Below are 27,511 nucleotides of genomic sequence, written 5' to 3'. Positions count from 1 at the left end.
ATCCAAACGTTTAGCGTCTTCCTTTGAACGTTCAATTGTGTGTGTGCGTGCGCGTGCGCTTGCGCGTGATGACATATTATTTTGGTAATATATACGTATTGTAACTAGTGTTTAAAAAACATGTCATTTAATTAGCATAGCAACAATGCATATATAGTAAAAGCTAAAAATCATCGTTACCAGTAATACCATGCCTTAATTGTTGGTAGTTTACACGCAGCACGATAATAATATCCATTGAACATTGATTCGGGACAGGATTTTGAAGGTTACTATGTCAAAACGTATGTTTCTTAAATCGATGCTTTTGTCTAAATTCATAGCATATACATATATACCATTTAGATTACATAATTAACAGTTGACAAAAAAGCACCTTTTTCAACGAGAGGGATGCCGCAAATTAGTGCTGTATGCTACAAACTATACGAACTATATACCCGTGAATCCTTGAACATAACACGAGCTAAGCCAACACCAAACATGGTACTGCCTGCCCATGCACCTCATGGAGTCAAACTCCAATAAAAATGTTATAACCATGATTAATGTGGTAGAAGACACGTGTACGTGTCGGCTGCCTTGTCAACATTTCAGCCCACCAACCAACCACAGCCAGTTATATCGTGAAAACTAAGAATTGGCCTTCTTTGATGGACAAAATTCAGTAGCTAGCTTAGTACATAGTTTCCAATTAAAAACCTGTATTTCTATTTGACTAAATACGAGTTTTTCTACTGGTTCTGGTTATTTAAACCCAAAGGTGGCGGCTCATTTGTCTTCACTTGAATCTTCGCCAAAAATCTTAGAAAATGGGAAGGGCAACCAGTTCTTCTTCATCTTCCATTGAGAGCAGCACCCATTTTGGGTTTCCAAGCAATGGTGCTTCTTCGTCTTCTTCCTCGCAGAGGGACCTCAGCACTGATCTCAGGCTTGGTCTTAGCATTTCAGCCTCTCGTCCCTACGCAAGGTGTTTACCTAATCATCACAGTATAGTTCAATTTTCTTTTGTTTTGTGCTAATGAGTGAGCGTGTATGTCAGGGGGCAGCCATCGCTGTTAAGGCAGGTGGTTTCTGAAGAAGAAAATGAGTGCAACAGTGCAACTTTCTTCGTAAAGGTGTACATGGAAGGGATTCCTATTGGTAGAAAACTGAACCTGTTAGCTCACGAGAATTACTATGATCTGATAAGGACACTGGAGAACATGTTCAACACAAACATTATCTGTTAAGTTTCATTTCATCATTTTTTTATTTGAAATGAAACTGAATAACCTCTTCCGAGTAGTGATGGTTTTGAGATGCAGGGGCTGAACCTGAAGCTGAGATGGATGGAGATCGTTACGAAAAATACCATGTGTTAACATACGAAGACAAGGAAGGGGACTGGATGATGGTTGGTGATGTTCCTTGGGAGTAAGTATTTTAAACCATTTTCATCTCCATTTATATACAACAAATATTCCCTTTTGTCAAAATCAAATTATTCATTATATATAAAAATGATGATATTCCTTTATAGAAAACCAGAGCTGAATCGGTTTTTGTTTTGTTTTTTTCTTATGCGTGTGTAGGATGTTCTTGTCATCTGTGAGGAGACTGAAGATCACCAAGTGCTAAATTTTGGTACAAAATCCTTTTTTTTTCTTTTTGGGCCGGGGGGGGGGGTTGGTTTTTAGTGTTGGTGTTTGCTGTGGAGTGAAAATCAATAGGTAGGCAAACAATATGTAGGGTGGGATAGGTTTAGGATTTGGAATGTACATTGCCATATACTAATATAAAATGATAAGTAACAAGCATCAGTTTTGCCTTTGAGCTTTAAGCGCCTCTCTTTCTTTTTAATGAAAGCCTGTTAAGTGGAGTATTTTAATGAAACGAAATGCCTCAGGAGATTGTAATTCAGATTCAGAATTGCATCAATGGCTCTGGATTCGTTATTAGGATCTGTAATATTAACTGATTTTTTTGGTTAATATACTATTAATTACTTAAGTAGGCTTTAATGTTTAGTTTCGTATCAGAGGTTTTTTTTTTCTACTTTAGTATTTAAGTTTAGTTTTAGTGTTCACTTTAGTAATAATTTTTTTATCCTAATTAAATATTTGAGTTTAACTTCAATGTTTAATTTAATAATAGATTACACGTGTCAAATATTTAATAAATCACATAATATTATTTAATATGAATATTAAATTAATCATTAAACAAAAAATAATCAAAGTATACTGGAAATTGTATTACATTATAGTAATATTAAAATCCATGCAATTAGCTTTTGATACATTTTGTACGTAAATTTCCTTTGGAATTGATCAATGCAATCCTTTGACAAATTATTGGATTTTAAATATTATTCCTACTATTCCTTTTATGAGAAAAATAATTTTTTTATCAATAGTCAGTGACCTTTTTAAAATTTAGTTGTCGAATTTTTTTTTAAATCAATTTTTTAATTTAATAAAAAATAAAAATGGAGTCGTCACCAATCATTTTATTTAGGTGTGGTCGAGTCACTTCAAAATTTTTTAATAAAATGTTAGATTAAAAGATACCTTTCGGTCTACAAAATCCGAAAAATGGGCTCGAGAGTCGGTTATGCACAAGGAAGGATTAGCACCCTCGTGACGCCCAGAATTGGTTCCTAGTGGATTACTTGATGTCTTAGAGTCGAGAACTGAAAATTTGAAGGGAATTTAAAACATGATCCCTTTTTTGTATTTACTTAACTAAATTAATTTTCACGAAAATGGCTTATTTCGAGTTAATCTAGAAGAAAGGATCATATCTCGTAAGTTAGGACACAATGCCTTAAATCCTCGAGAACAAGAATGAACACCATTTGATCATTACTTAAATCTTGTTTTTTTTTATCTTTAAAGTAGATATTCGACTATTTTGGTTTTAGAAAGAAGTCATTTCCGTAAGTTAGGAACACGACTCTTTTAATTCCAAAAATAATGAACATTGCCTCGAATTAAAAATTTTCCTTTCTTATGCATCGTGCAAAAACGAACGTTACATTTGAAGAAATGTGTATTTAGCTTATTTCGGCATAGTATAGAAATGGGTAAATATATTTGAACATAGTTTGTGACATGATTGTAGCAATAATAAAATTAAATAGAAGTATAAAAATAGAATGATGATATACGGAAAATAAAATGTCGTGGTAGTAAATGACAATTACATAAATATAATATAAAAACCAATTCGTAATAATGACGATAATCATGTTATATTTGCTATTATAATACTAACATAAAAATCAAGGAAAAATAAATAACAATAATAATAATAGTAATAAAATGTGCAAATAAAGGAATAAAGAACAATATAAATTTTAAATACAAAAAGAGTAAAGAAATAAATAAATGAATGAATACATAAATAAATAAATAAATATAGAATAATATACATATAAATATCTATAAAGGGTTGAAATTAAATGAATAAAGGATTAAATAGAAATTAAAATGAAATTAAGAGCCTAAATCATAATAAAATAAATGAATAAATATAAAAAGGACTAAATCGAAATTTAAATGGAATTTAAGGGGATAAATTGTAAATAAAAAAAGGGTAGAATAAGGGACCAAAATCGAACTGGCGAAAAAGAGCAGGGATCAAATGGGAAATTATTCCAAGACCCCTAAACACACCGTTCCAAGAGACCAAATGGTTAGAGGACCAAAATGAAAAAATAATAAATTAAATGGATAAATTAAAAAACGAAAAAGGATGGAAATAGGACCAGATTGAAAAATATTTAAAAGAAAAAGGACTAAAAATGTAAATATCCCCTTAAAAAACATGCAAATCCTAGGGCTGGTTCGGGTCGGGTCATCGGGTCAGCTGAAATGGCACCGTTTCAGGTACCCATTTCTTAAAAATAGCCTAAGGACAAAAATAAAAATAAAAATAAAATAAAACTAAGTGGTAAATTTGAAAAATAAAACAGGACTAAATCGAAACAAGCCGTAAAAGCGGAATGACCAAAGGCGCAAATAGACCATTTTACAAAAACAAGCGAATCCCAATGGATCTGGGTCGGGTAATCGGGTAATCGGGCCTAGACTTCAGGCCGGCCTTTAGGTTTGGCAAACTCCCCACAACGGCCACCGGTCTTCGGCGACAGCTCCACCGTTCCTGGTGGCCAGAAAACCTAAAAACCTTTTTTTAGCCCCCCTCTTCGAATATAACGCGAATCCGGGGTTAAAACAAGCAAAAGAGTCACTGCCCGCCAAGGCCTTAGAGAGACCTTTTGGTTTCTCCTCCTCTTTGATGCGGTTTTAGGTGAATCCCTAAGGATTCGACCGCCTTCTATGCCAGCGAGGATCACCGACTATGACGGCTCAAGTAAAAAATAAATCTTTTTGTATTATATATATTTATGTATATATATGTGCTCTGAAATATAAAAAGAGAAGATACATTCTTTCTTTTTTTGAAAACTCTTGTAGTTTTTTTGCTTTTTTATTTTTCTCCTTAAAAAGCTTACAATCTATGGTATTGGCCTTTATAGCCATGAGTTACATACTGTTTTTTTTTTTACATTTTCTTCATTGTTTTCTTGTTGTTTCTGCTTCTATCCTATTTTCTTTCTCTTTGCAGATGGCGGCGGAGGGTCAACAGAGGGCGATGGGACATGCACCTTGGCCATTTTGGTACAATGGCAGCAAAGGTGCGTTACGCCTTGGGACGAAGAGCTTTGGGCAGCGTACATGTGAAAAAGGGGTGCGGCACCAGAAACCCTAGGGTTTCTGACTTTTCTAAAATTGGTTTAAGTTTTTGGGACTTAGGGCTTGTTTTATTTGGGCTTTGGGCTTGTAACATATTGGGTCATATTTGTTGTAAATGGACCTTATTTTTTCTATTGGACTTTGGATTGTTATTATTATTATTTTTTTTATTTTTGGTTTAGTTTCCGTTTGGACCTAGACTAAATTGGGCCTCTACAACTGCCCTTCTTTGCTCATTGTCGTGTAACGAGAATGGAGCAAAAACCTTAAGGAGGACCGATTTTGTTTGGTCCTACCGAATCTTGACCTCTTTGGTGCTCTTCATTCTAACCCACTGCAAATTCAGAGGTATTGGATTTGTAGTTTTAATGTAACAGCTAGTTTCTAAGTTTGTTCAGAACAGTTATTTCGGGGCCACTTAACCGAATCAAAATATTTATTTTACTATTTTAATAAGTTTTACAGCATGATAGAATGATAGCATAAAAATTTCGTTAAGAAATTTTACTGTTTAAATGCTTAATTTGATAAAAGGACTTAATCGCGTAAAATACAAAAGTAGCATGCTATAAGTTAAGAGTATTTAATTTGATATGATAAGTTGAATGTGAGGTCCTTATTATGTTATTGGACTAATGATAGTGGTGCTGGTCGTAAATGACCTTAAAATATGTGAATTATGCATTTATTTCATTAAGGTTAAAGTGGTAATTATATATTTAAGTTAATTATAATAAAACATAACAAAATGACCGAGCTTCTCACTTTGGGGTGCTCCAGATGTTATCCGTGAAAGAGAAAGATGGATCAATGAGAATGTGTATTGATTACAGGCAACTGAATAAAGTAACTATAAAGAATAAGTATCCTTTACCGCGGATTGATGACTTATTTGATCAGTTGAAAGGGGCTACCATATTTTCAAAGATTGATTTGAGATCAGGCTACTATCGGTTGCAAGTTAAAGATTCAGATATACCGAAGACTGCCTTCAGAACAAGGTACGGTCACTATGAATTTTTAGTTATGCCTTTCGGTTTGACTAGCGCTCCTACGGTATTTATAGATTTAATGAATCGAATATTCAGACCGTATTTAGACAGATTCGTTGTTGTGTTCATTGACGACATTCTGATCTATTCTCGTGATGAGACGGAGCATACTGAACATTTGAGAATTGTGTTACAAACTTTGAGAGATAAACAACTATATGTTAAATTCAGCAAATGTGAATTCTGGCTTCGGGAAGCCAGATTTCTAGGTCATATTGTTTCAGCGGAAGGTATCAGAGTTGATCCGAGCAAAATATCTGCAATTATAGACTAGAAACCACCGAAAAATGTATCTGAGATCAAAAGTTTCTTGGGATTAGCTGGATACTACTAGAGATTTGTAAAAGGATTCTCGATGATTACAATACCGTTAGCTTGATTACTTCAAAAAGATGTGAAATTCGAGCGGACTAATAAGTGTCAACAGAGTTTCGAACAGTTGAAAACACTATTAACAGAGGCACCGATTTTAGTTCAACCTAAATCGGGTACAGAGTTTGTAATTTACAGTGATGCATCGTTAAATGGGCTGGGTTGTGTATTGATACAAGACGGAAAAGTGATAGCTTATGCTTCTCGACAGTTGAAACCACACGAGAAGAATTACCCAGTACATGATCTTGAATTAGCTGCAATAGTATTCACATTAAAGATTTGGCGACACTATCTGTATGATGAGAAATGCCGAATATTTTGAGATCATAAAAGCCTGAAGTATTTGATGTCAGAAAAAGATTTGAATCTGCGACAATGGAGATGGCTTGAGTTACTGAAAGATTACGAGTTTGTAATTGATTATCATCCGAGAAAAGCTAATGTTATAGCTGACGCTTTGAGCCGGAAGTCCCGATTTACTTTGCGGATAATGAACGCTCAGATGATGTTATGTGATGACGGATCTATTCTAGCTGAATTAGAAGCTAGACCGATATTTCTGCAACAAATCTGCGAGGCTCAGAAAAATGATAGAGAGTTGCAAGCCAAACGAATCCAATGTGAGTCTAATTCTGATTCTGAATTTAGTATTAGAACTGATGATTGTTTAATGTTCCAGAATAGAATTTGCATACCTAAAGATACTAAACTAATTCAGAAAGTTTTGAGCAAAGCACATAGTAGTCGTTTTTCTATTCATTCGGGTAGCACTAAAATGTATAATGACCTGAAACAACTGTACTGGTGGTTGGGAATAAAACGAGATATATCAGAGTTTGCATCAAAATGCTTAATCTGTCAACAAGTAAAAGCCAAACATCAAGTACCGTTAGGTTTATTACAGCGGGTGATGATTCCGAAATGAAAATGGGATAGAGTTACAATAAATTTTGTATCGGGATTGCCCCTTACTCCAAAAAAAGAAAGATGTAATTTGGGTTATCGTTGATCGATTGACGAAATCTGCTCATTTCATACTGATTCGTACAAATTACTCCTTGGATAGATTAGCTGAATTGTACTTATCTGAGATTATACGATTACATAGTGTACCGTTGTCTATTATCTCTAATAGAGATCCGAGATTCACATCGAGATTCTGGAAGAAATTACAAGAAGCTCTGGGAACAAAATTGAATTCCAGTACAACTTTTCATCCTCGGAATGATGGCCAGTTCAAAATATTTATACAAATACTTGAGGATATGTTACGTTGTTGCATACTTGAATTTGAAGGTAGCTGGGAGAAAACTTACTTCTGATTGAATTTGCATATAACAACAGCTTTCAGAAGAGTTTGAAAATGGCTTCGTACGAAGATTTATATGATCGTAAATGTCAGACACTGTTATACTGGACACAATTTAGTGAGAGAAAGATTCACGGGGTTGAATTGATCAGAGAAACCGAAGAAAAAGTGAAAGCGATTCGAGACTGTTTTAAAGCAGCTTCAAATAGACAGAAATCATATGCGGATTTGAAACGTAAAGAAATAGAGTTTTAGGTCGAAGATCGAGTATTCTTGAAAGTGCCATCGTGGAAAAAAAAATTTGTTTCGGCCGTAAAGGAAAGTTAAGTCCGCGTTTCATCGGGCCGTATAAAATTGTTGAAAGAATAGGGCCTGTAGCATATCCATTATGATTACCGTCTAAACTTGAAAATATACATATTTTTTTCATGTTTTGATGCTATGTCGATTCTGATCGGATGTGCCACATGTGATCTCTCCCGTTGATGTGGAAATACAATCAGATTTATCGTATAACGAAGAACCGATCAGAATTTTGTCCCGAGATATCAAAGAATTGAGAGATAAACGTATAGCACTTGTGAAGGTTCTTTGGCATAAACACGGGATAAAGGAAGCTATGTGGGAACCCAAGGAAGCTATATGGAAATAGTATCCTAATTTGTTTATCGGTAAGATTTTCGAGGATAAATATCCCTAATGAGAGGAAGAGTTGTAACAGCCAGTTTCTGAGTCTGTTCAGAACAGTGGTTTTGGGACCACTTAACCGAATCAAAATATTTATTTTACTATTTTAATAAGTTTTATAGCATGATAGAATGAGAGTATAAAACTTTCGTTAAGAAATTTTACCGTTTAAATGCTTAATTTGATAAAAAGGACTTAATCGCGTAAAATGCAAAAGTAGCATACTATAAGTTAAGAGTATTTATTTGCTATGATAAGTTGAATGTGATGTCCTTATTATGTTATTGGACCAATGATAGTGGTGCTGGTCATAAATGACCTTAAAATATGTGAATTATGCATTTATTTCATTAAGGTTAAAGTGGTAATTATATATTTAAGTTAATTATAATAAAACATAACAAAATGGTTCATTTTTTCTCATCTTTTTAAACCAAAACTAAAGAAAAGAATAGGGTTTTGAATGCTTAAACCATCCGAGACTTGTGTGGCTTAATTAAGTTCAAGATAAACAAATAATGGAACTTGATCAGGGGAAACAAAAGTTAGACGGGTAGACGAAAGTATTCGAGCAAATACGAGATTTCAGAAGCTAGCTCAATTTCGGACGAGGTCAGAGATTTGCTATCACACTCTCCAAACGATATTTGGTACTTTTGGACTTTATGTAAATAATGTAAATATGGCATGTATAAGTTAGTTTATGGGTTGAATTATATGGCCTTTTATGTTGGTGAATGTGGTATGAATTTTGGGGTTTGATCAAGTTATGTGATAAGGCTTGGATTGGAAATGTTTGGTTTGGTATGAAAACTTTATGTGTTATGCTCATTTTGCAGTGATTTTGATAAATGATATTTTGGCATAAATGAGACATATAGGTGACCAAATGAAATGTCATTTTGGTATGTGTATACTTGTGAATTCGGTAAGATTTTGATTTGGTTAGTTCTAACTAGTGGTCCTAATTCAGGTCCTTGTACTACTTAAAAAACCTTTTAGAGCAATATGCAAAAATCCTTTTACTTGAATATTGTTAGTCTATTAATCGTTATTTCAATGTAAAAATGCTTAAAAAAGGTTGTAACAATGGACAAGATCGAAATTTATTGGGAGCTCGAAATGAATAGATCAATCAAAATTGCAAATGTTGCTAAAATACAAAGTGAGTAAGATGAAAATAGGTGTCCCAAATATCGTAGCATGAGCTTCTCTGTACAAACTTCTCGAGGACCCTCTCAAGCCTGATATGTGTTTAAGAGATCTAGAGTACTTTGTTGATGCCCCAAGATGTAACATTTTTCTGACTACTATATGCCCAATCTTCGATCCAAATTTGAGTTGCCTTTTCCCAGAATTTTTAAAACCCCTTTGGTCTCAAGGTGCCCTTCACGAGTTTTCGCCTTTGCCTCTCCTCCCTTTTTTTATTTTTTATTTTTTAGGTGAAGTATTTCTTAACTGAATCCAAATTCACAGGGTTAGACAAGTTTTTTCCATCCATCTCGGTCAAGATTAGCGTTTCTCCAGAAAAGGCATTCTTTAGGACATAAGGTCCTTCCTAGTTTGGCATCCACTTTTCTCTGAAGTCCTTTTGTATGGGAAGGTTCTTTTTCAATACTAGGTCCCCCATATGAAATTTTCTAGGGTAAACCTTTCAGTCATAAGCTCACATCATTCGTTTTTGGTATATTTGACCATAACGGATAACTTTCAACCTCTTCTCTTCAATCAAGTTCAGTTGATCAAATCGGGATTGGATCCATTTTGCTTCATCTATCTTCAACTCTGACAAAACTCAAAAAGAAGGAATCTTGACTTCAATAGGCAAAACCGCCTCCATTTCATAAACCAATGAAAAAGGTGTTATTCCAATGGACGTTTTGACAGATGTTCGATAAGCATAGAGGGTAAATGGTAACTTCTCATGCCAATTTTTATAAGTCTCTGTCATTTTCCCCACTATCTTCTTAATGTTTTTATTGGCTACCTTTACTGCAATGTTCATTTTTGGGCGATATGGTGACGAGTTGTAGTATTTGATCTTGAACTGACTGTAGACTTCTGATATCGTGTTGTTGTTCAAATTCAATGCATTGTCAGATATAATCCTTTCTGGCATTTCATACCGACATATGATCTATTTCTTTAAGAATTTGCTGACTACCGACTTCATGATGTTGGTGTAAGAAGCGGCTTCTACTCACTTGGTGAAGTAATAGATGACCACAAAGATGAATCGATGTCCATTTGAAGCTTTTGGCGAGATCGACCTAGTGACATCCATGCCCCACATAGAAAAGGACTATTGAGAAGTCATAACATAAAGAGGTGAATGAGGCATATGAATTTTATCTCCATAAATTTGGCACTTATGGCATCCCTTGGCATAACTGATGCAATTCCCTTCCATGGTGGACCAATAATATTCGAATCTCGTGATTTGCCTAGCCATTGTAAAACCATTTGCATGCGTTTCCCAAACGCTCTCATGGACATCTTCCAAAATCTTCTTGGCCTCAACGGTGTCCACACATCTTAGTAGCACTTGATCCTTTCTTCTTTTATATAGGATCACCCCATCTAAGACATAGTCATTGGCCAATCTCCTCAACATCTTTTTATAATTCTCGATCACCTGATCAGGGTATTCACGATTCTTTACATATCGTAGTATATCGTTGTACCCAGGGTGATCATCCTTTTCCTCTTCCTTGATGTTGTAAAAATAAGCCGGCGCTTCATAAATACTCATCTAGATAGGTTTTTACATCCTCTTGTCTATTCACTTTGACCATGGAAGCTAAGGTAGCCAAGGCATCAGCGATCTGATTTTCTTCTCACGGAAGGTAGCAGAAGGTGGTGTCATCAAACTCTTTAATTAACTTCAAGATCAACTTTCTATACTCCATCAACTTAGGATATCTTGTCTCCCATTCACCTTTGAGTTGATAGATCACTAATACAGAATCCCCATATACCTCTAGTACCTTGATCTTGCGTTCTATGGCTGCACGGATACCCATGATACATGTTTCGTATTTTGCCATATTGTTCGTGCAATCAAAATCAAATTTACTAGTAAAGGGATAAAGATCTCCATTTGGGGATACCGGGACTACCCTGATTCCATTACCTAAAGCTTTTGAAGCTCCGTCAAAATTTCATTTCCAAGGATATTCGTCTTGAGTATCTTCTTCAGTGGTTGCAACATACATCAAATCTTCATTCAGAAAATAAAAATTTAAAGGTCCATAATCTTCTAGAGCTCTACTGACTAGGAAATATGATATTGCACTCCCTTTACTGCCTTTTGGTTCACATAGGCTAGATCAAATTCGGAAAGCAGAATTTGCCATTGGGTCGTTCTTCCATTCAGATCAGTCGACTCCATCATGTACTTTTGAGGGTCCATTTTTGAGATGAGCTAAGTTGTGTGGCACAACATGTATTGTCTCAGTCTTCAGGTTGTCTAGATCAAGGCGCAACACAACTTCTCGATTGGCGAATATCTTATCTCACATTTAATAAATTTCTTACTGAGATAGTATATCGCTCTTTCTTTTCTCCCTGACTCATCATGTTGGCCAAGCACACATCCCATAGAATTCCTAAATATTGCCAAGTACAATATCAGTGGCTTATCTGGACTAGGTGGCATCAATACTAGGGCATTGGACAGGTAATGTTTGACATTGTCAAAACTTTTCTGGCACTCTTCATCCCATATAACTGGATTATGTTTCTTAAGGAGACGGAATATGGGGTTGCATTTCTCGGTTAGGTGTGAAATGAACCGCGTGATGTAATTTAATCTCCCTAAGAAACCTCGGACCTCCTTTTGAGTGTGCGACGAAGGCAACTCCGGTATAGCCTTGAATTTATCCGGGTTGATTTTGATGCCCTTTTCACTGACTACAAACCTAACAATTTTCTCGACCTAAAGCTGAAGGTATATTTTGGTGGATTGAGCTTTAGCTGAAATTTTCTCAACCTCAAACAATTTCCTCAGGACTTGTATATACTTTTCTTCTGTTCAAGATTTTGCAATCATATCATCGACATAAACCTCGATTTTCTTGTACATCATATCATGTAACAAAGTTACCATGGCTTTTTGATACGTCGCTCCCGCATTTTTCAGTCTGAAAGGCATAACTTTATAACAAAATGTCCCCCACATGGTTACGAATGTGGTTTTTCCATGTCTTCAGGATGCATCGTTACCTGGTTGCAACTGGAGAAGCCATCCATAAAGGAGAACAATGAAAACCCTGTCGTGTTGTCCACTAAGTTATCGATGTGAGGCAACCAAAAATTGTATTTCGAGCTGGTCTTGTTTAAATCCTTGTAGTCCACACACATTCGTACTTTCTCATCTTTCTTAGGGACGAAAACTATATTGGTTACCCACTCCAAGTATTTAACCACTTGTAAGAAACTAGCATCGAATTACTTATTGACCTCTTCTTTTATTTTCAGCTGAACGTCGGGCCTCATTCTTCGAAGTTTCTGTTGGATTGGCTTGCATTCTTCCTTTATGGGAAGCCGGTGTACCACGATATCAGTACTTAGCCAAGACATATCTTGATATGAATCTGCGAAGACATCTTTGAATTATTGGAATAACTCAATGAGGTCTCGCTTTGTCTCTGGGGTGATGCAAGCTCTGATCTTCACCTCTTTCTTTTCTTGTTTGTCTCCTAAGCTCACAACTTCTACTGACTCTTTGTAAGGTAGGATTTGTTTCTCATCTTGTTTTATCATTCTTAAAAAATCAAGAGATAGATTACAATCTCGATCATCTTCAAATTCTTGAGGTTCCTCTAAACACATATCTTACTTAAAAGAAAACTCTGAGCTAGTAGCAGTGTCGTTCGTATCATTGATATCTAGGGACCTTTTATGGGAACGAAGGAAGACCCAAAGAACAAATAAATCTAAGAATAATTATCTGTGTAGTATGAGTATGAATTAAATGAAAAAAAAAGAATATTTTCCAAAATGAGACACAAATATGTATTTTATTAAAATAAAGATATTAGATATATCCCTATTTCTCAAAAAGATTCTTATTGCTCCCAGGCTTAGAACAATAAGTGTGTTTTGAACATTACTCTGAATTAGTTCTAAAAATTACAGGGATCTCTTCTGCGTCCAATTGTTCAGAACACTTCTAAGGATATAAGGACGAATGCCTGACAGATTTTCCTCAATTTCTTCTTCGGATAAGACATTGATGCTCAGATTTCACAACATTCCTTCCAGGCTTTCTTTTTTTGACATCTTTCGTTCAGGATAAATGATTTCTCCTGACACGAACGTCTTGGATATGTGGGGAAAAATCATCGATTCATATTTGACCTCTCCCCCACTCAGTCGCGCTCTTCTTCTTTCTTGCTTCTTCTCCAGCTCTTTTTTTTTGCCTCTCATCTGGCTTATATACTAAGCCAAAGCAGTTTTATTTGTCCATCAGTATTGGTGCATTGACCCTTCATTGTAGGTATTTTCTGAGTCCTCTTCCCAGTAAGGCTCCTTTTTCAACCATCAACTGCAGGCCTATCTTTGTGGTTTTGGATATTTTTGGTATTAGGATCTTGTTTCCTTCGATAATGAAAGTTGCATTAACAAATTTCAGTGATCAAAAGGAACATTCTTTTGCCTCATCATCTGCTCCTATGTATAGTGCGTCACTAGTTACAGGTGCAATAATATCCTCTTCAGCGTTTATCATCACTAGTCAACCCTCCGTTACCAACTTCAGGTTTTGGTGTAGTGAAAACGAAATTGCCTCAGCCAAGTGAATCCAAGGTCTACCCAACAAGCAATTATAAGATGGCTTGAAATCCATCACCAAAAATTTTACCTCGTATGTGTTCGGGCCAATTAAAAGAGATATTTCAATCCTTCTTATTACCCTTTTTTCTGTAACACCAAATGCTCTTATTATATTTTGACACGTCTTCATATGAGAGCTTTCCACTGACAACCTATTTAGTGTAGATAGAGGCAAAACGTTCCGTGCAGATCCATTATCATTAACACCTCTAACAATGTATATCCTTTGCAGCAAGTGGTGATATGTAGAGCCTTCGTGGATCCCATGCCCCCTAGGGGTATTTCATCATCATTGAAAAAGATGAAATTGTCGGCACTCAGATTGTTAAGTAGATTGTCTAGCATGTTTACAGAGATATCATCAGCGACATAAGTTTCATTTAACACTTTCATCAACGCGCTATGATGAGTCTTTAAGCTTAAGAGCAAAGCTAGTACTGATATGCGAGCTGATTATTTGTGTAGCTGTTCTATAACACTATACTCGCTATGCTTCAAGAATTTTAGAAATTTCTTAGCCCCGTTCTCAGTTACTGGCTCATTAACAGGTGATTCAAGCCTAACCGTCTTCTCTTTCTTATGCTCAACTGCCTGAGTTTTTCCTTTAATGGGTTCGATTCTTACACTTATAGGGCCATAGTGCCTACCACTGCATGTGAAAAAACCAATATCCTGGCCCTCTTCTGAGGTTCTAACTGAGCTTTCTTCTTCCGAGATATCACGTTGCAATCATAATTCCATTAAACCATTTTGCTATCTTTATAGGAAAAAGCCACGAGTTTCTGAATTATGACTCTCGGCACAGCTTGTGTTCCTGCTTCATTATTTCTTGATCGTGAAATAATCACAACCGGGTGATTGACCTTGTAGACATTCTCCATTGATCCTTCCTCTGAACTGCAGATGTCTCCTCCTTCCGAGCCTTTCGCATCCTCAAAGAATTCTATCTCTTTGTTATCTATCATACTTTGTACCAAAGCTCTGAATTCAGTGCACTACTAGATCTCATGATCTTGTTCAGCGTGGAACTCACAGTAGTTCCACACCTCTTTAGGTACTTCCTCCGAATCTTGAACGATTAATCTCATGTCTATCATTTTTTGCAGGACCTATTTTGGCGGGGATTTCACCTCTGCAACATCGATTTTGGTCCTTTTTTTTCCACTCTCAATTATCACGTTTACCCCTTAATCTGAATGACTGGGTAACTGATTTCCTCCTACATTAGGTCCCGATGAATCATCGAACCTTACAATCCCCATCTTGGTGAACCTTTCAATCAACTTTTTAAATGCAGTGCAATTCTCAATTGAGTGTCCCGCTATTCTTGCGTGGTACTCGCATTGAGCATTTGCATCATACCATTTTGGGAACGGAGGTTGCATGGGTTTTAAGTAAAATGAGGATACCACATACGCATCGAACAAATTCTGATATAACTCTTTATATGTCATCGGGATGGGTGTGAATTAGAGTTTTTTAATGTTTGGCCTTAAGTTAGATTTTTGCCTCAAAAGGCCTTGATGGCTGGTTGTCTCAGTCCTTGGTTGGCCTATAGTGATCGGTTTTGAATAACTCTTATTATACACATTTGCGGTATTCACTTCATTTTTTTCTTCTTTGGGGCTTTTAATCTTTTGACATTTTCCCCCGCATCTATTTTCTCACTCCTTACTGCATTTTCAATCATCTCACTAGACATTACTATATCTGAGAAGCTCTTGGTAGTGTTTCCCAACATATGGTTAATGAACGGAGCTTTCAGAGTATTTATGAAAAGCATTGTCGTTTCCTTCACCAGAAGAGGTAGTTGGACTTGCATTGTCACCTTTCTCCATCTCTAAGCGTACTGCCTAAAGCGACAGTGTAATTCTGTTAGGTGTCATGTTAGTCACATGGCTGTATTGTTTCATGAAAGCCTGTGCCAAGTCTTTCTATGAGTTAATTTTGGCATGACTTAGCTAGTTGTACCACTTGGCAGCTAAGCCGATCAAACTATCCTAGAAGCAATAGATTAACAATTGGTCATTATTAACGTATCTCGTTATTCTTCGACAGAACACTGTGATATGGGCTTCAAGACAACTAGTCCCATTATATTTTTCGAATTCTGGAGTTTTGAATTTTGGTGGGAATACTAGATCTGGGACTAAGCTCAACTCTTTAGCATCAACCCTGCAAAGGTGGTCAGCATTCTCCATAACTCTGAATTTCTCCTCCAACCACTTGCATGGATCTTCTAGCTGTTAGGCAGTTCTACTCTTGCTCTATCCATTTCTGCCATGTCATCTAAATCTGAAATGATGAGGTTAGTCAGATTATTCCCGGGATTGAAACCTAAACCTGTTGGGTAATTCACCAGCGCTGAAGTACCGGCCTGGTATTGTTGAGGTCTTATGGTAACGAGTACCCTTCATGGATATGTGTCTGGTTGGGCTTGGACGTTTACTAGGGTAAAGCCTGAGGGTATGTATGGTCCTCAATATCATCCCCCGAGTTAACCACAATACTTTTCCTTTTTTCAATCCCCCAACCAACAATTGGGTCAACTGGCTTATCATGCTTCGTTGGGACTCTTGTATTTGTCCCTCATATCTTCTTGTATTTTAGTTAATTATTCCTGCAATTGCACTTGCAACTGATGTTGCATGTCCTTCTGAATTTTTTCTAATCTCTTTAATCTTTGATCCATTGCTTTGGTTTTGTCGCAGGTACCGTAACGATATTCAGTTGGTAGATTCTTGTTGGTTTCGAAGGTAACTGTCATAATTTCGATTAATTAGGGTCTTTTTATTTCTGACCTTGAGGGCATTGAAATTTTTCTTTCTAGTGTTCATTGTTCGTTTCAAGAAGCTCAACTTCAAGTTCACAATTTTACAATGCGGTCTCGAGCTCTTCTATCTTTCCCTTCAACTCTTCAATCTTATTTAGGCTTGCTTTCAACTCAATTGCGGAGTTGCGACTACGATATTGGTGCAGTGACCTTTCTAATTCTACTACCCAGACTCTTAATCCAGCATTTTCATTTCGGCTTTCTAACAAATCCCTTTCTAGAGCATTTTCTCAAACTCGAGCATTTTGAAATTCCTTTTCCCACTCATTAGCTCTAATATTTTCTTCTTTGATTTCTTGCAGCCATTGTTCCGATGTTTTACCCAATCCGGCAGTCCTCATCAACAAATACAGTTTCTTACAATCTATTTTAAGTTGTCCAAGTCTTCTTCAGCCTTATTCTTTCATTTTCTCATTTTCTCGGCTTCTAACTTCTGGAAGTCGACATCTAATCCTAGCCGCATCTTTTCCTCTTTCAATTATTCTATTTTTTTACCTAGCTCTGATCTCCTCTTTTCAAAGTCTTGTTTTATGACCTTTAACTCAGACGAGATCATTTGTAGATGTTTTTCTATTGGTCGAGTGTTTTCTTAACTTGACACGGGAACATTGTCATTGACTTTTTTACCCCGCCACCAATCATATTTGGGGGTCGTCATGGGATTTGAGGTAAATCTTTTCATTTTTTAAGTTTGGTTCCAAGCGTTCGATATTTCACGAACCTTCTTCTTGTAATTACCACCCTTGTACGCAAACTCACACCAATCTAACCTTTGTATTACGGGTATAAATTGCCTCGACCTATACTGCCTCAATACAAGTAGAAGGGCCTATCCAATAGCTCCCCATATCTCGAGTAGAGGAACCCAGTCGAAGTCTCCACATCGATAAAAAATCTCATCAGGGATCATCAAAGAGGTCATCCATTCAATGTTTTTATCTTGGAGACTCTGGAGAATCACCATCCACTTTTCTTCAAAAATGTTGTCTCACCTTGGCGTAGCCACGAATTCTTTCAGCGGAGAGTAGTTTTCAAAAAATACTCGATAAGAGACATTTTTTACCTTCTAAAAGTGGCTATAGAACCATGCTAACAAGAGTTGCACACACCCGATAAACCTTCCTTCACCTACTCTCTGGCATGCACTCAAACATCTGAAAAATTCAGCCAAAATTATCGGGACGGGCGTAACCCTTTTGTCAAGCCGGTCAAATAGATGTGAAACTGCATCATCTATGTGCGATAGTGCCTTAGGGAAGATGATCAACCCGTAAATACTCAAGGCGAAGACGTCGACTCTTTTCTTCGTATTCGAATGTGCTAAGATCAAGTCTCGTAAACTTTTTCAAGGGATGCATTTACTATATCCCTTTTGTTTAATTCGGGCTGCAACCCATTGCTCGTTCATTTTCGTGATGCTCATTAGCCTCTTTAAGAAAGTTAGGACATTGGCGGCTCTAGAATAAGCTTTGTCGGCTTGGATTCTTGGGCAACGGAGCAGAGTTGTGTACTCTTCCACGGTGGGCACCAAATCTACCTTCCCGAAAGTAAAGTAGTTATAGGCGGGATTCCAATACTGGGTAAGAGCTCGGAATAAGTGTTTATCCACTTTGACATCGAGTAAATAAGACAAATTGCCATAGTATCGGTAGAATAACTACTTGGTTTCATCCTCCCATTAGTCTCATACCTCTTTCAACTCTTGGAGATCATTCTGAGTCACACTGATGCAAGTGAAGTCCTATAATTCTGACATGTACCCCTTCGTCAAGCTATCACCCTTCTCTTGTTGTGTTCTCTCAGACCATATTCGTATGCCGCATTGTCTTCCACTTTATCAAGAAATCCCTTTTCCATGGAAAGCTCTCTATTTAGCAACTAAACGTGAACCAACACCCTTTTCTATGATGAAAATGCAATGCAATCATGACCAAAACAAAACAAAACAAGTCAGTACGTTTCATTCAAAGCTAGAATTCAAAGCAAGAAATAATAAATAGAACACCTATTAAGGTAACCACTAGAGGTTTGGTATGGTTCTACCTAGGGTAGATCTTAGGGCTCATTATATGCGGTTCGGTTATAAAGTAAGGGTACCTGAACCAACAAATTCATCGATCCTCACCCATTATAGGCTCATACGGATTGAGTTTGGTTCAGGGGAATACATTTCCCTATGGCTATACGGAGATGAAGATCTCACGAAAACATAGGTATGTATGTATCCCAAAAGCAATCCACTATCCTATACAGAGGTGAAGACATCACGAAAGAATAGCTTCTCACTCCCATTTAAGAAGGGCAAGATCGAACGATTATGCAATGCAATATGTGGAAATATACCAAGAGACTCGAACCAATAAAGCAAACATATCATTACGTAACAAAATGATGAAGACCACAAGGATGAAATGCAATGAAGGGATCGTAAATTTAAACCAAATTATCAATTTTCGAAAAAAAGACCAAAAGTAATCAACTCGCAGTTGGACTCTCTTATTTTTTCCCTAGTGGAGTCGCTAAGCTGTCGAAACTTTCTTTTTTAGATCGACTTTTTAATTTAACAAAAAACAAAAATGGAGTCGCTACCAATCATTTTATTTAGGTGTGATCAAGTCACCTCAAAACTTTTTAATAAAATGTTAGATTAAAACGATGCTCTTCGGTCTACAAAATCTAGAAAATGGGCTCGAGAGTCGGTTACGCACAAGGAAAGATTAGCACCCTCGTGACGCCCAAAATTGGTACCTAGTGGATTACTCAATGTCTTAGTGTCGAGAACTGAAAATTTGAAGGGAATTTAAAACCCGATACCTTTTTGTATTTACTTAACTAAATTAATTTTCACGAAAAAGGCTTATTTCGAGTTAATTAAGAAGAAAGGATCATGTCCCGTAAGTTAGGACACAATGCCTTAAATCCTCGAGAACAAGAATGAATGCCATTTGATCATTACTTAAATCTCGTTCTTTTTATCTTTAAAGTAGATATTCGACTATTTTGGTTTTAGAAAGAAGTCATATTCCGTAAGTTAGGAACACGACTCTTTTAATTCCAAAAATAATGAACATTGCCTCGATTTAAAAATTTTCCATTTTTATGCATCGTGCAAAAACGAACGTTACACTTGAAGAAATGTGTATTTAGCTTATTCGGGCATAGTTATAGAAACGGGTAAATATATTTGAACACGGTTCATGACATGGTTGTAGCAATAATAAAATTAAATAGAAGTATAAAAATGGAATGGTGATATATAGAAAATAAAATGTCGTGGTAGTAAATGACAATAATATAAATATAATATAAAAACCAATTTGTAATAATGACGATAATCATGTTATATTTGCTATTATAATACTAACATAAAAATCAAGGAAAAATAAATAACAACAACAATAATCACAACAACAACAACAACAATAATAATAAAATGTGCAAATAAAGGAATAAAGAACAATATAAATTTTAAATAAAAAAAGAGTAAAGAAATAAATAAATGAATGAATACATAAATAAATAGATAAATAAAAATAGAATAATATACATATAAAAATCTATAAAGGGTTGAAATTAAATGATTAAATCAAAAATAAAATGAAATTAAGAGCCTAAATTATAATAAAATAAATTAATAAATATAAAAAGGACTAAATTGAAATTTAAATGGAATTTAAGGGGATAAATTGTAAATAAAAAATGGTAGAATAAGGGACCAAAATCGAACTAGCGAAAAAGAGTAGGGATTAAATGGAAAATTATTCCTAGACCCCTAAACGCACCGTTCCAAGAGACCAAATGGTTAGAGGACCGAAATGAAAAAAAATAAAATTAAATTGATAAATTAAAAAAAGAAAAAGGCTAGAAATAGGACCAGATTGAAAAACATTTAAAAGCGGAAGGACTAAAAATAAAAATATCCCCCTTAAAAAACACGCGGATCCTAGGGTGGTTCAGGTCAGGTCATTTGGTCAGCTGAAACGGCACCATATCATGTACCCATTTCTTAAAAATGGCCTAATGACCAAAATGAAAATAAAATAAAACTAAGTGGTAAAATTGAAAAATAAAACAGGACTAAATTGAAACAAGCCGTAAAAGCAGAAGGACCAAAGACGCAAATAAACCACTTTACAAAAACACGCAGATCCCAAGGGATCCAGGTCGGCCGCAAAACGAATCCATTTTGGGGAGTTTAGGGCCTGGACGAAACGACACCGTTTTACCAAAGCTATTTAAGTTGAAAAGTTTTAGAAATTTTATTTTAGACACCAGTTTTTGAAAAAAAAATCGAAAACCTTTGTTTTTTTCTCTGAAGTAGAATTTAGGCCGGCCTCCAAGTTCGGCGAACTCCCCATGATGGCCACCGATCGCCGGCGACGGCTCCGCCGTTCCTGGTGGCCGAAAAACCTAAAAACTCTTTTTTTAGCCCCTTTTTCGAATAGAACACAGATCTGGGGTTAAAACACGCAAAAGGGTCACCGTCTGACCAAGACCTCGAAGGGACCTTTAAGTTTCTCCTCCTTTTTGACGCAGTTTTAGGCGAATCCCTAAGGATTCGACCGTCTTCTATGCTAGGAAGAATCACCGACTACGGCAGCTTAGGTAAAAAATAAATCTTTTTGTATTATATATATTTATGTATATATATGTGCTCTAAAATATAAAAAAGGGAAGATACCTTCTTTCTTTTTTAAAAACTCTTGTAGTTTTTTGATTTTTTTTTATTTTTCTCCATAAAAAACTTACAATTTATGGTATTGGCCTTTATAGCCATGAGTTACATACTGTTTGTTGTTATTTTTATTTGTTTTTTGCATTTTCTTCGTTGTTTTCTTGTTGTTTCTACTTTTGTCCTTTTTTTCTTTCTCTTTGCAGGTGGCGGTGGAGGGTCAACAGATGGATGGGACGTGCATCTTTGCCATTTTGGTGCAATAGTGGCAAATGCGCGTCAGGCCTTGGGACGAGGAGCCTCGGGCGATGAAGAGGGGGTGCGGCGCCAGAAACCCTAGGGTTCCTGGCTTTTCTGAAACTGGTTTAAGTTTTTGGGACTTCAGGCTTGTGTTATTTAGGCCATTTGGGCTTGTAACATATTAGGCCATATTTATTGTAAATGGACCCTATTTTTCTATTGGACTTTGGACTATTATTATTATTTATTATTTTTGGTTTGATTTCTATTTGGGCCAGAACTAAATTGGGCATCTACAGTAATATAGGACGACGTTCGATAGTGGAAGAAAAAATCCTTTAAATATAAGGATAGAAAGTATAATAAAAAAGAATCCATCCCTTGCATATGAATAAATTTATATAAACTTTGATTTTATGCATGAAATTTTGATTTGATCCAATTCTCATAAATTATTAACAAAGTTATTGATAAAACATTATTTTATGTTTATATATTGTGTGCACAAATAATTATATTCATCAAATATAAAAATAAATTGATGTATTTATTTTTTAAAATGTGTATGATCAGAGGCGAAGCTAGGGGGTTGGCAGGGGCTTCGACCCCCCCTAAAATAAAATATTAATATTGAGGCCACTTAAAATTTTTAAAATTTTAAATTAATAAAGGTAAAATTACACTTTGGCCCCCCAAAAATTATAAAGATATAGACTACAAAAAATTAAAATTCTATTCTCCCCCTAAAAATTGTTCTGTCTTCACCCCTGTGTATAATAGAATCAAAATTAATCACAATAAAAGTTTCATTTATATAATTGCACAAATTAAAGTTTATGTATCAAATTGCAGATTTAATCAAAAGTTCATGTATAAATTTAACATTTGTCCCTTTTTAAAAATAAAAGATTGAAATAAAAAATTGATTGAGTCTTAACTCGATTGATATTAACATTGTTACCAATGCATAAGAATGTGAATCATTAATCCTTAATTGCTTTTTTTTAATTATAAAAGATTAATCCTTGATTGCTGTTAACCCAAGAAAGAGACCATTTTGAAATGCCCAAGACTATTGGGTTACTAGCCGCAGTTTTAAATTTATTCAGATTGCAATATTGTGCCGAATAAATCATCTAAAGAAATTGTAAAATAAATAGTACATTTAAATATAAATCTTAAAAAGTTCGATTTACAATTCTGTGGGATTACAATGTCAATTGTGAAAAAATGGGTGTCCTGATAACACATTTAATTCTTATTAAGTTGGGAGCTGAAGGCAAAAAGGGAAGCCTGATATTGATCATAAACACGAGAACATGGAGGAATAGATGCCCAAACCTATTCACTCCCCACTTATTCACATATATATAATATTATAATGTTAGTAGTGTTAGTGTATTATTCTCAAACCGATTCTTTACAATAAAAGGAAATGAATGAGCTGGTGAGCACAAGCTAATAAATATAGGAGGGAAGGAATATATGTGGGTAAAATTATTTTGAAGGCCTTTTATTAGAAATCAGATTGTATTTTGCTTCCTCTATTTTAAAATTAGATAAATTAGTTTATGTGCATTAGATCAAAGAACAAACCCATCCTTTTGTTAAAAATTTCATTCAATTCTATTGTTAAAAACCAGTCCCTATACGTTAGAATAAGGTACATGTGGAGCACACTACGTGTAACTTTCTAGCTATTCTACTAACCACGTTAAATTTTAACAGTAGAGATTTATGGTACTTTTAATAGAAATGACCAATTTATTCTTTGATTTAACGTTTAGGGACTATTCTATCCATTTTTTAATAAAGGGTAAAATGTAATTTAAATCTTAATGCACAGGGGTCTCCATGGTATTTTTACGTTGAGGATTTGTGGATTGATTGATCCCTTATTGACGTCATAAAATGGTGGTCACCCAAACTACGAAAGCATCCTTTGGGGTGCAGCTGTATATAATCAATGTATGTGAAGCCTCACTTTACTGCATCTTTTATCGATCTAACCAACCATGCATGTGCATATGTGTGAGATGCGACTGCTGCAAAGCTAAATGTAATTGCAAGGCCGGAGATGCCAATTGCACCGACTTGATCTTAGCCATGGTCATGCCTCCCATTGGAGTTCTCAGAAAAAGAGGACCTAAGGTAATGAATCCTTTTCTTTTCTTTCATACAAAGCTGTTTCCTAATCATAAAACAAAGTTAAAGGTTGTATCTATATTTTAACCCCCAAACATACCAGATGTCTTTACATTGAGATAAATCCTTTGAACTTGATTTTGATATATGTGTTGGAAAAGCTATATTTGAGTGAAGCTAAGGCCTTTTTGGGGGGAATTTATTGCAGAGACAATTCTGGCTGAGTGTTTGCTTGACAATGGCACTATTTCTGCCGGGAAGCATCTATGCTGTCACCGTAGTCATATCCAAGGAAAATAATGGAACAAAATAAATTGAGATTTGCGTATTTTATATTCATCAAACTCATAATATAATTGTAAGTGCTCTATAAATCAGTTTCATTTAATTCTATAATTATTCATATTATATGATGTTGAAAAGTCACGTGGGGTAAGGAATTTTTTTTACAAGAGATATCAATTTTACCTCCTTTGCTTCTTAATCTTCAATTACATTTTTTTTTGTAAAAGATAATTAAAGTGTTACATAACCGTTTGCATCATAGTCTATGTGTATTTATTTTAGAAAAATTTTAATAATCTAGTCAACTTTTTCATCTAAAAAATAATAATTTAACTAAATTTTGAAAGTTGAGAACCAAATTAATTAAAAAAAAAAGAATTAAAGTCAAAATGATAAAAATAGTAAATATTAAGGAGTTAAATTTATCACTATACCTATATAAAACAATTAACAGACTAAAACTGTTACATAAAAAACTCTAAATTCTTTTTAAAAAATTTCTCAAAGTCCAAAATGAAAATATTAACTATTTAGAATAATTAAAATTGATTGGAAATATTATAAATAAGGCATAGTTACAAATTTAGTTTTTAATATTTACATTTTTTTTGACAATTTGGCATTTATTTTTTTTTAACTAAATTTAACCATCAACCTTTCAAAAAGAGTCAAATTATTTTTTTAACAAAAATGTTGACTATAATATTAAAATTTTAATGATGTTGGCATGACAATATGTATAGCAGTCCATGTGTACTTCATGCCGGCATGACACTATTTGTCTTATATATCATATCAATAAATAATTTAAATATTACAAAAATTAAAAAATTAAAAAGTTCATAAAACTCAAAAAAAAAACACATGAAGTACAGTGAATTGCTATGTTGGCTTCAATATTAAAAAAATTTAATGTTTTAGTTAGTATTTTTGTTAAAAAAAGTAATTCAACCTTTTTGTTGATGATCAAATTCAACTTTCTTTTTTAAATGTTGAATGTGAAATTTAACTTAAAAAAGTTAGGGTTAATTAAACAAAAGAGGTAGATATTAAGGGTTAAATTTGTTATTATACTTACAAATAAATAGCAAAACTCAAATTGATTTGGGTCGGCATTGGATACATCCAACATCAACGGATGGTAGAACAAAAATACCAATTACAAAATGTTGATAGATTTAACATCATCTCTCAACCTCGCTTCCTTACTATACCTATTTGCAAATTTAGAGAAAAAATATAAAATCTTTATCCAGCAAACCCACAACCAAAACAGATTAAATCTCTCACTTAATCACACATTCATCTCAAGATTATTGTAATATAATTTATTTAAGTCTAAAAAATTATTGAAATAAATAAATATGCTTATAATATGTTAATATTTTTCGTTATCTTTTCTCAATCAAATTATTATAATTTTTCATAAAGAAATATTATGGCAATTACAAGTACATCACAACAAGAACTGCCATATATTATATAATAATAATAATAATAATAATAATAATAATAATAAAAGAAGCTGAATATTTCATACGGAATGATGTGCAAGGAAGCGTTGGGTGTTATTTATGGGTTCCATACCTAATCGAAACCCAACACCTACCCATGTATTCGCCCTTTCTCTTTCGGTAATATATTAGCCCAAAGTTGATGGTATAGAAGATCCCAACTCAGCTGAAATCGCATGCCCCACTAAATAAATAATATTTTTAATAAACATCAGAGAGAGAAAAAGCTAGACTTTCATCTAAGTCAAGTGATCCTCTAGAAATTGGCCATTATGGATTCGTGCTGAAGACTAAACAAATAAAGGGGGAAAAGAGGTAAGGGAAGGTTAGACTTTATAATCAAAAAGAAAAAAAAAAGGTGGTCCTGGTTTTGAAGAAATTGGACATTATGTAGAGCTAAAAGGAAAAGAAAGTGGTTCTATTTTGAAAAATGAAGGCAAAAGGCCCATTCATGTTTTGAATGCAGCTAGTAACGTGGGAGTTAAATTGCCTTTTATAGATGAAGTCCGTTTTCCTCTCGTCCCCATCAAAGACCATTCTTCAACACTTTTTCTATTACTTGCTTCTACTAATTAATTAACTCCCTTTCCTTATCTCTCACCAAACCCTAGTTTGGAAAAGATTGTACTGCATGCAATCTCCCTCTACCACATACCACTTCTACTTCTTTAATTTAATCTTCCTACTCTACTTAATGTTGCCCTTTTCCTAATTTCCTTTAACTTTGAATTTCATTCTCTATTTTATTTATGTAATGGAGACATGGGTTTCCATGTTTCGAAATTGATTTAATTATTAGTCAAAAAAATTGGTTGGATTGGAAGGTGCCACAGACCCTGTTACAAACTTCTACTATTACCTCTAAGCTCATACCAATATTTCTTAAATTTATGAGAAATTTAAATATTGGTATAAGTTAGAAATTTTTTGTGCGTTTTCTTGAGCTCATGGTAGAATCCCCTGACTACCCACTCCCTTGCTGGAACGTCTTGTTTGCTTGACCGGATCTCAAACATTCATACAAGGAAACCCAACTAGAATAGCATGTTGCATCTCCCACTTTTTGTTCTCTTTATATCAAGGCAAAAAAAAAAAAGGAAATTACCCATCATAATTCATTGATTTTTTTGCTCACTTAGCATATATATGTAGAAGAAAAAAAGATGTAGATTCGTTTTAATACGTATTTATCTTTTTACTTAATGGTAAAAAATATTATAAATAATTTTAAGCAAAAATTGCAATCACACTAAAACAAATGTCTCAATTCAATTCCAAATATAATTAAATCCAAATTAACATGGAATAATATGAAAACATTAGACTTTGGTCATAGATAAATAATATATTAAATTCATTCATATCGTCATGTCTTTATAGTTAGTAGTAGTACGTACAAATCACTCTCTTTCAGAGGTCGCTTCCTTTTCAAAGTTGCTAAGAGGGGATTGGCCCTTTTCATTAGCTAATCCCTTCAAGTTTGGTCCCTCGGGACGAGAGAGCTGTGAGCGTGACTTTTGGGATAAAATAAAGTCAGCCTCTTCTCTCCCATTTGCAATCACAAAATGACAACAAAAGCATCTCTTTGTCACTTTCCATCGCTTTGGATGAGTTTCACACGAAACCCACCACCAAAAACATGTTTGTATCAACCATTTCTAATTTCGGATCTCATAAATATCATTTCTTAAGACGATTGAATAAACAATCCAACCAATTAGATGCAAGCATTTTAGTATAATATCACAATTATGATGATATAAAATGAAATATAAACGATGGTAGTGCGTGTGATGATTATTTATCTCGTTCCTTAATCATAAAG

At 34.7% G+C, this 27,511-nt stretch overlaps 1 protein-coding gene and 1 long non-coding RNA gene across 2 annotated transcripts; both read left to right on the top strand.

The window, feature by feature from the left end:
* Positions 1-558: 558 nt before the first annotated feature.
* Positions 559-1,856, top strand: LOC107956698 (auxin-responsive protein IAA30). Its single transcript, XM_041096677.1, has 4 exons — positions 559-970; positions 1,043-1,227; positions 1,308-1,416; positions 1,575-1,856. The coding sequence occupies exons 1-4, from the start codon at positions 813-815 to the stop codon at positions 1,618-1,620; spliced, it is 498 nt and encodes a 165-aa protein (XP_040952611.1). The 5' UTR covers positions 559-812; the 3' UTR covers positions 1,621-1,856.
* A 21,775-nt stretch (positions 1,857-23,631) lies between these two features.
* On the top strand, positions 23,632-24,295 carry LOC107956697 (uncharacterized). Its single transcript, XR_001700205.2, has 2 exons — positions 23,632-23,893; positions 24,096-24,295. It is a non-coding gene; the product is annotated as an uncharacterized lncRNA (long non-coding RNA).
* The last annotated feature ends 3,216 nt before the right edge of the window (positions 24,296-27,511 follow it).

This window comes from Gossypium hirsutum, chromosome D07 (genome assembly GCF_007990345.1).
Source record: "Gossypium hirsutum isolate 1008001.06 chromosome D07, Gossypium_hirsutum_v2.1, whole genome shotgun sequence".
NCBI lineage: Eukaryota > Viridiplantae > Streptophyta > Magnoliopsida > Malvales > Malvaceae > Gossypium > Gossypium hirsutum.
Note: the sequence above shows the minus strand (reverse complement) of the source record. Positions and strands in the feature narration are given on the sequence as shown.

Bases quoted from the DNA above. Each gene is read 5' to 3' on its own strand.
- LOC107956698 (XM_041096677.1), top strand. From the start codon at position 813: ATGGGAAGGGCAACCAGTTCTTCTTCATCTTCCATTGAGAGCAGCACC. The intron at 971-1,042 runs GTGTTTACCTAA...CGTGTATGTCAG, and splicing joins GCCTCTCGTCCCTACGCAAG to GGGGCAGCCATCGCTGTTAA. The intron at 1,228-1,307 runs GTTAAGTTTCAT...TTTGAGATGCAG, and splicing joins GTTCAACACAAACATTATCT to GGGCTGAACCTGAAGCTGAG.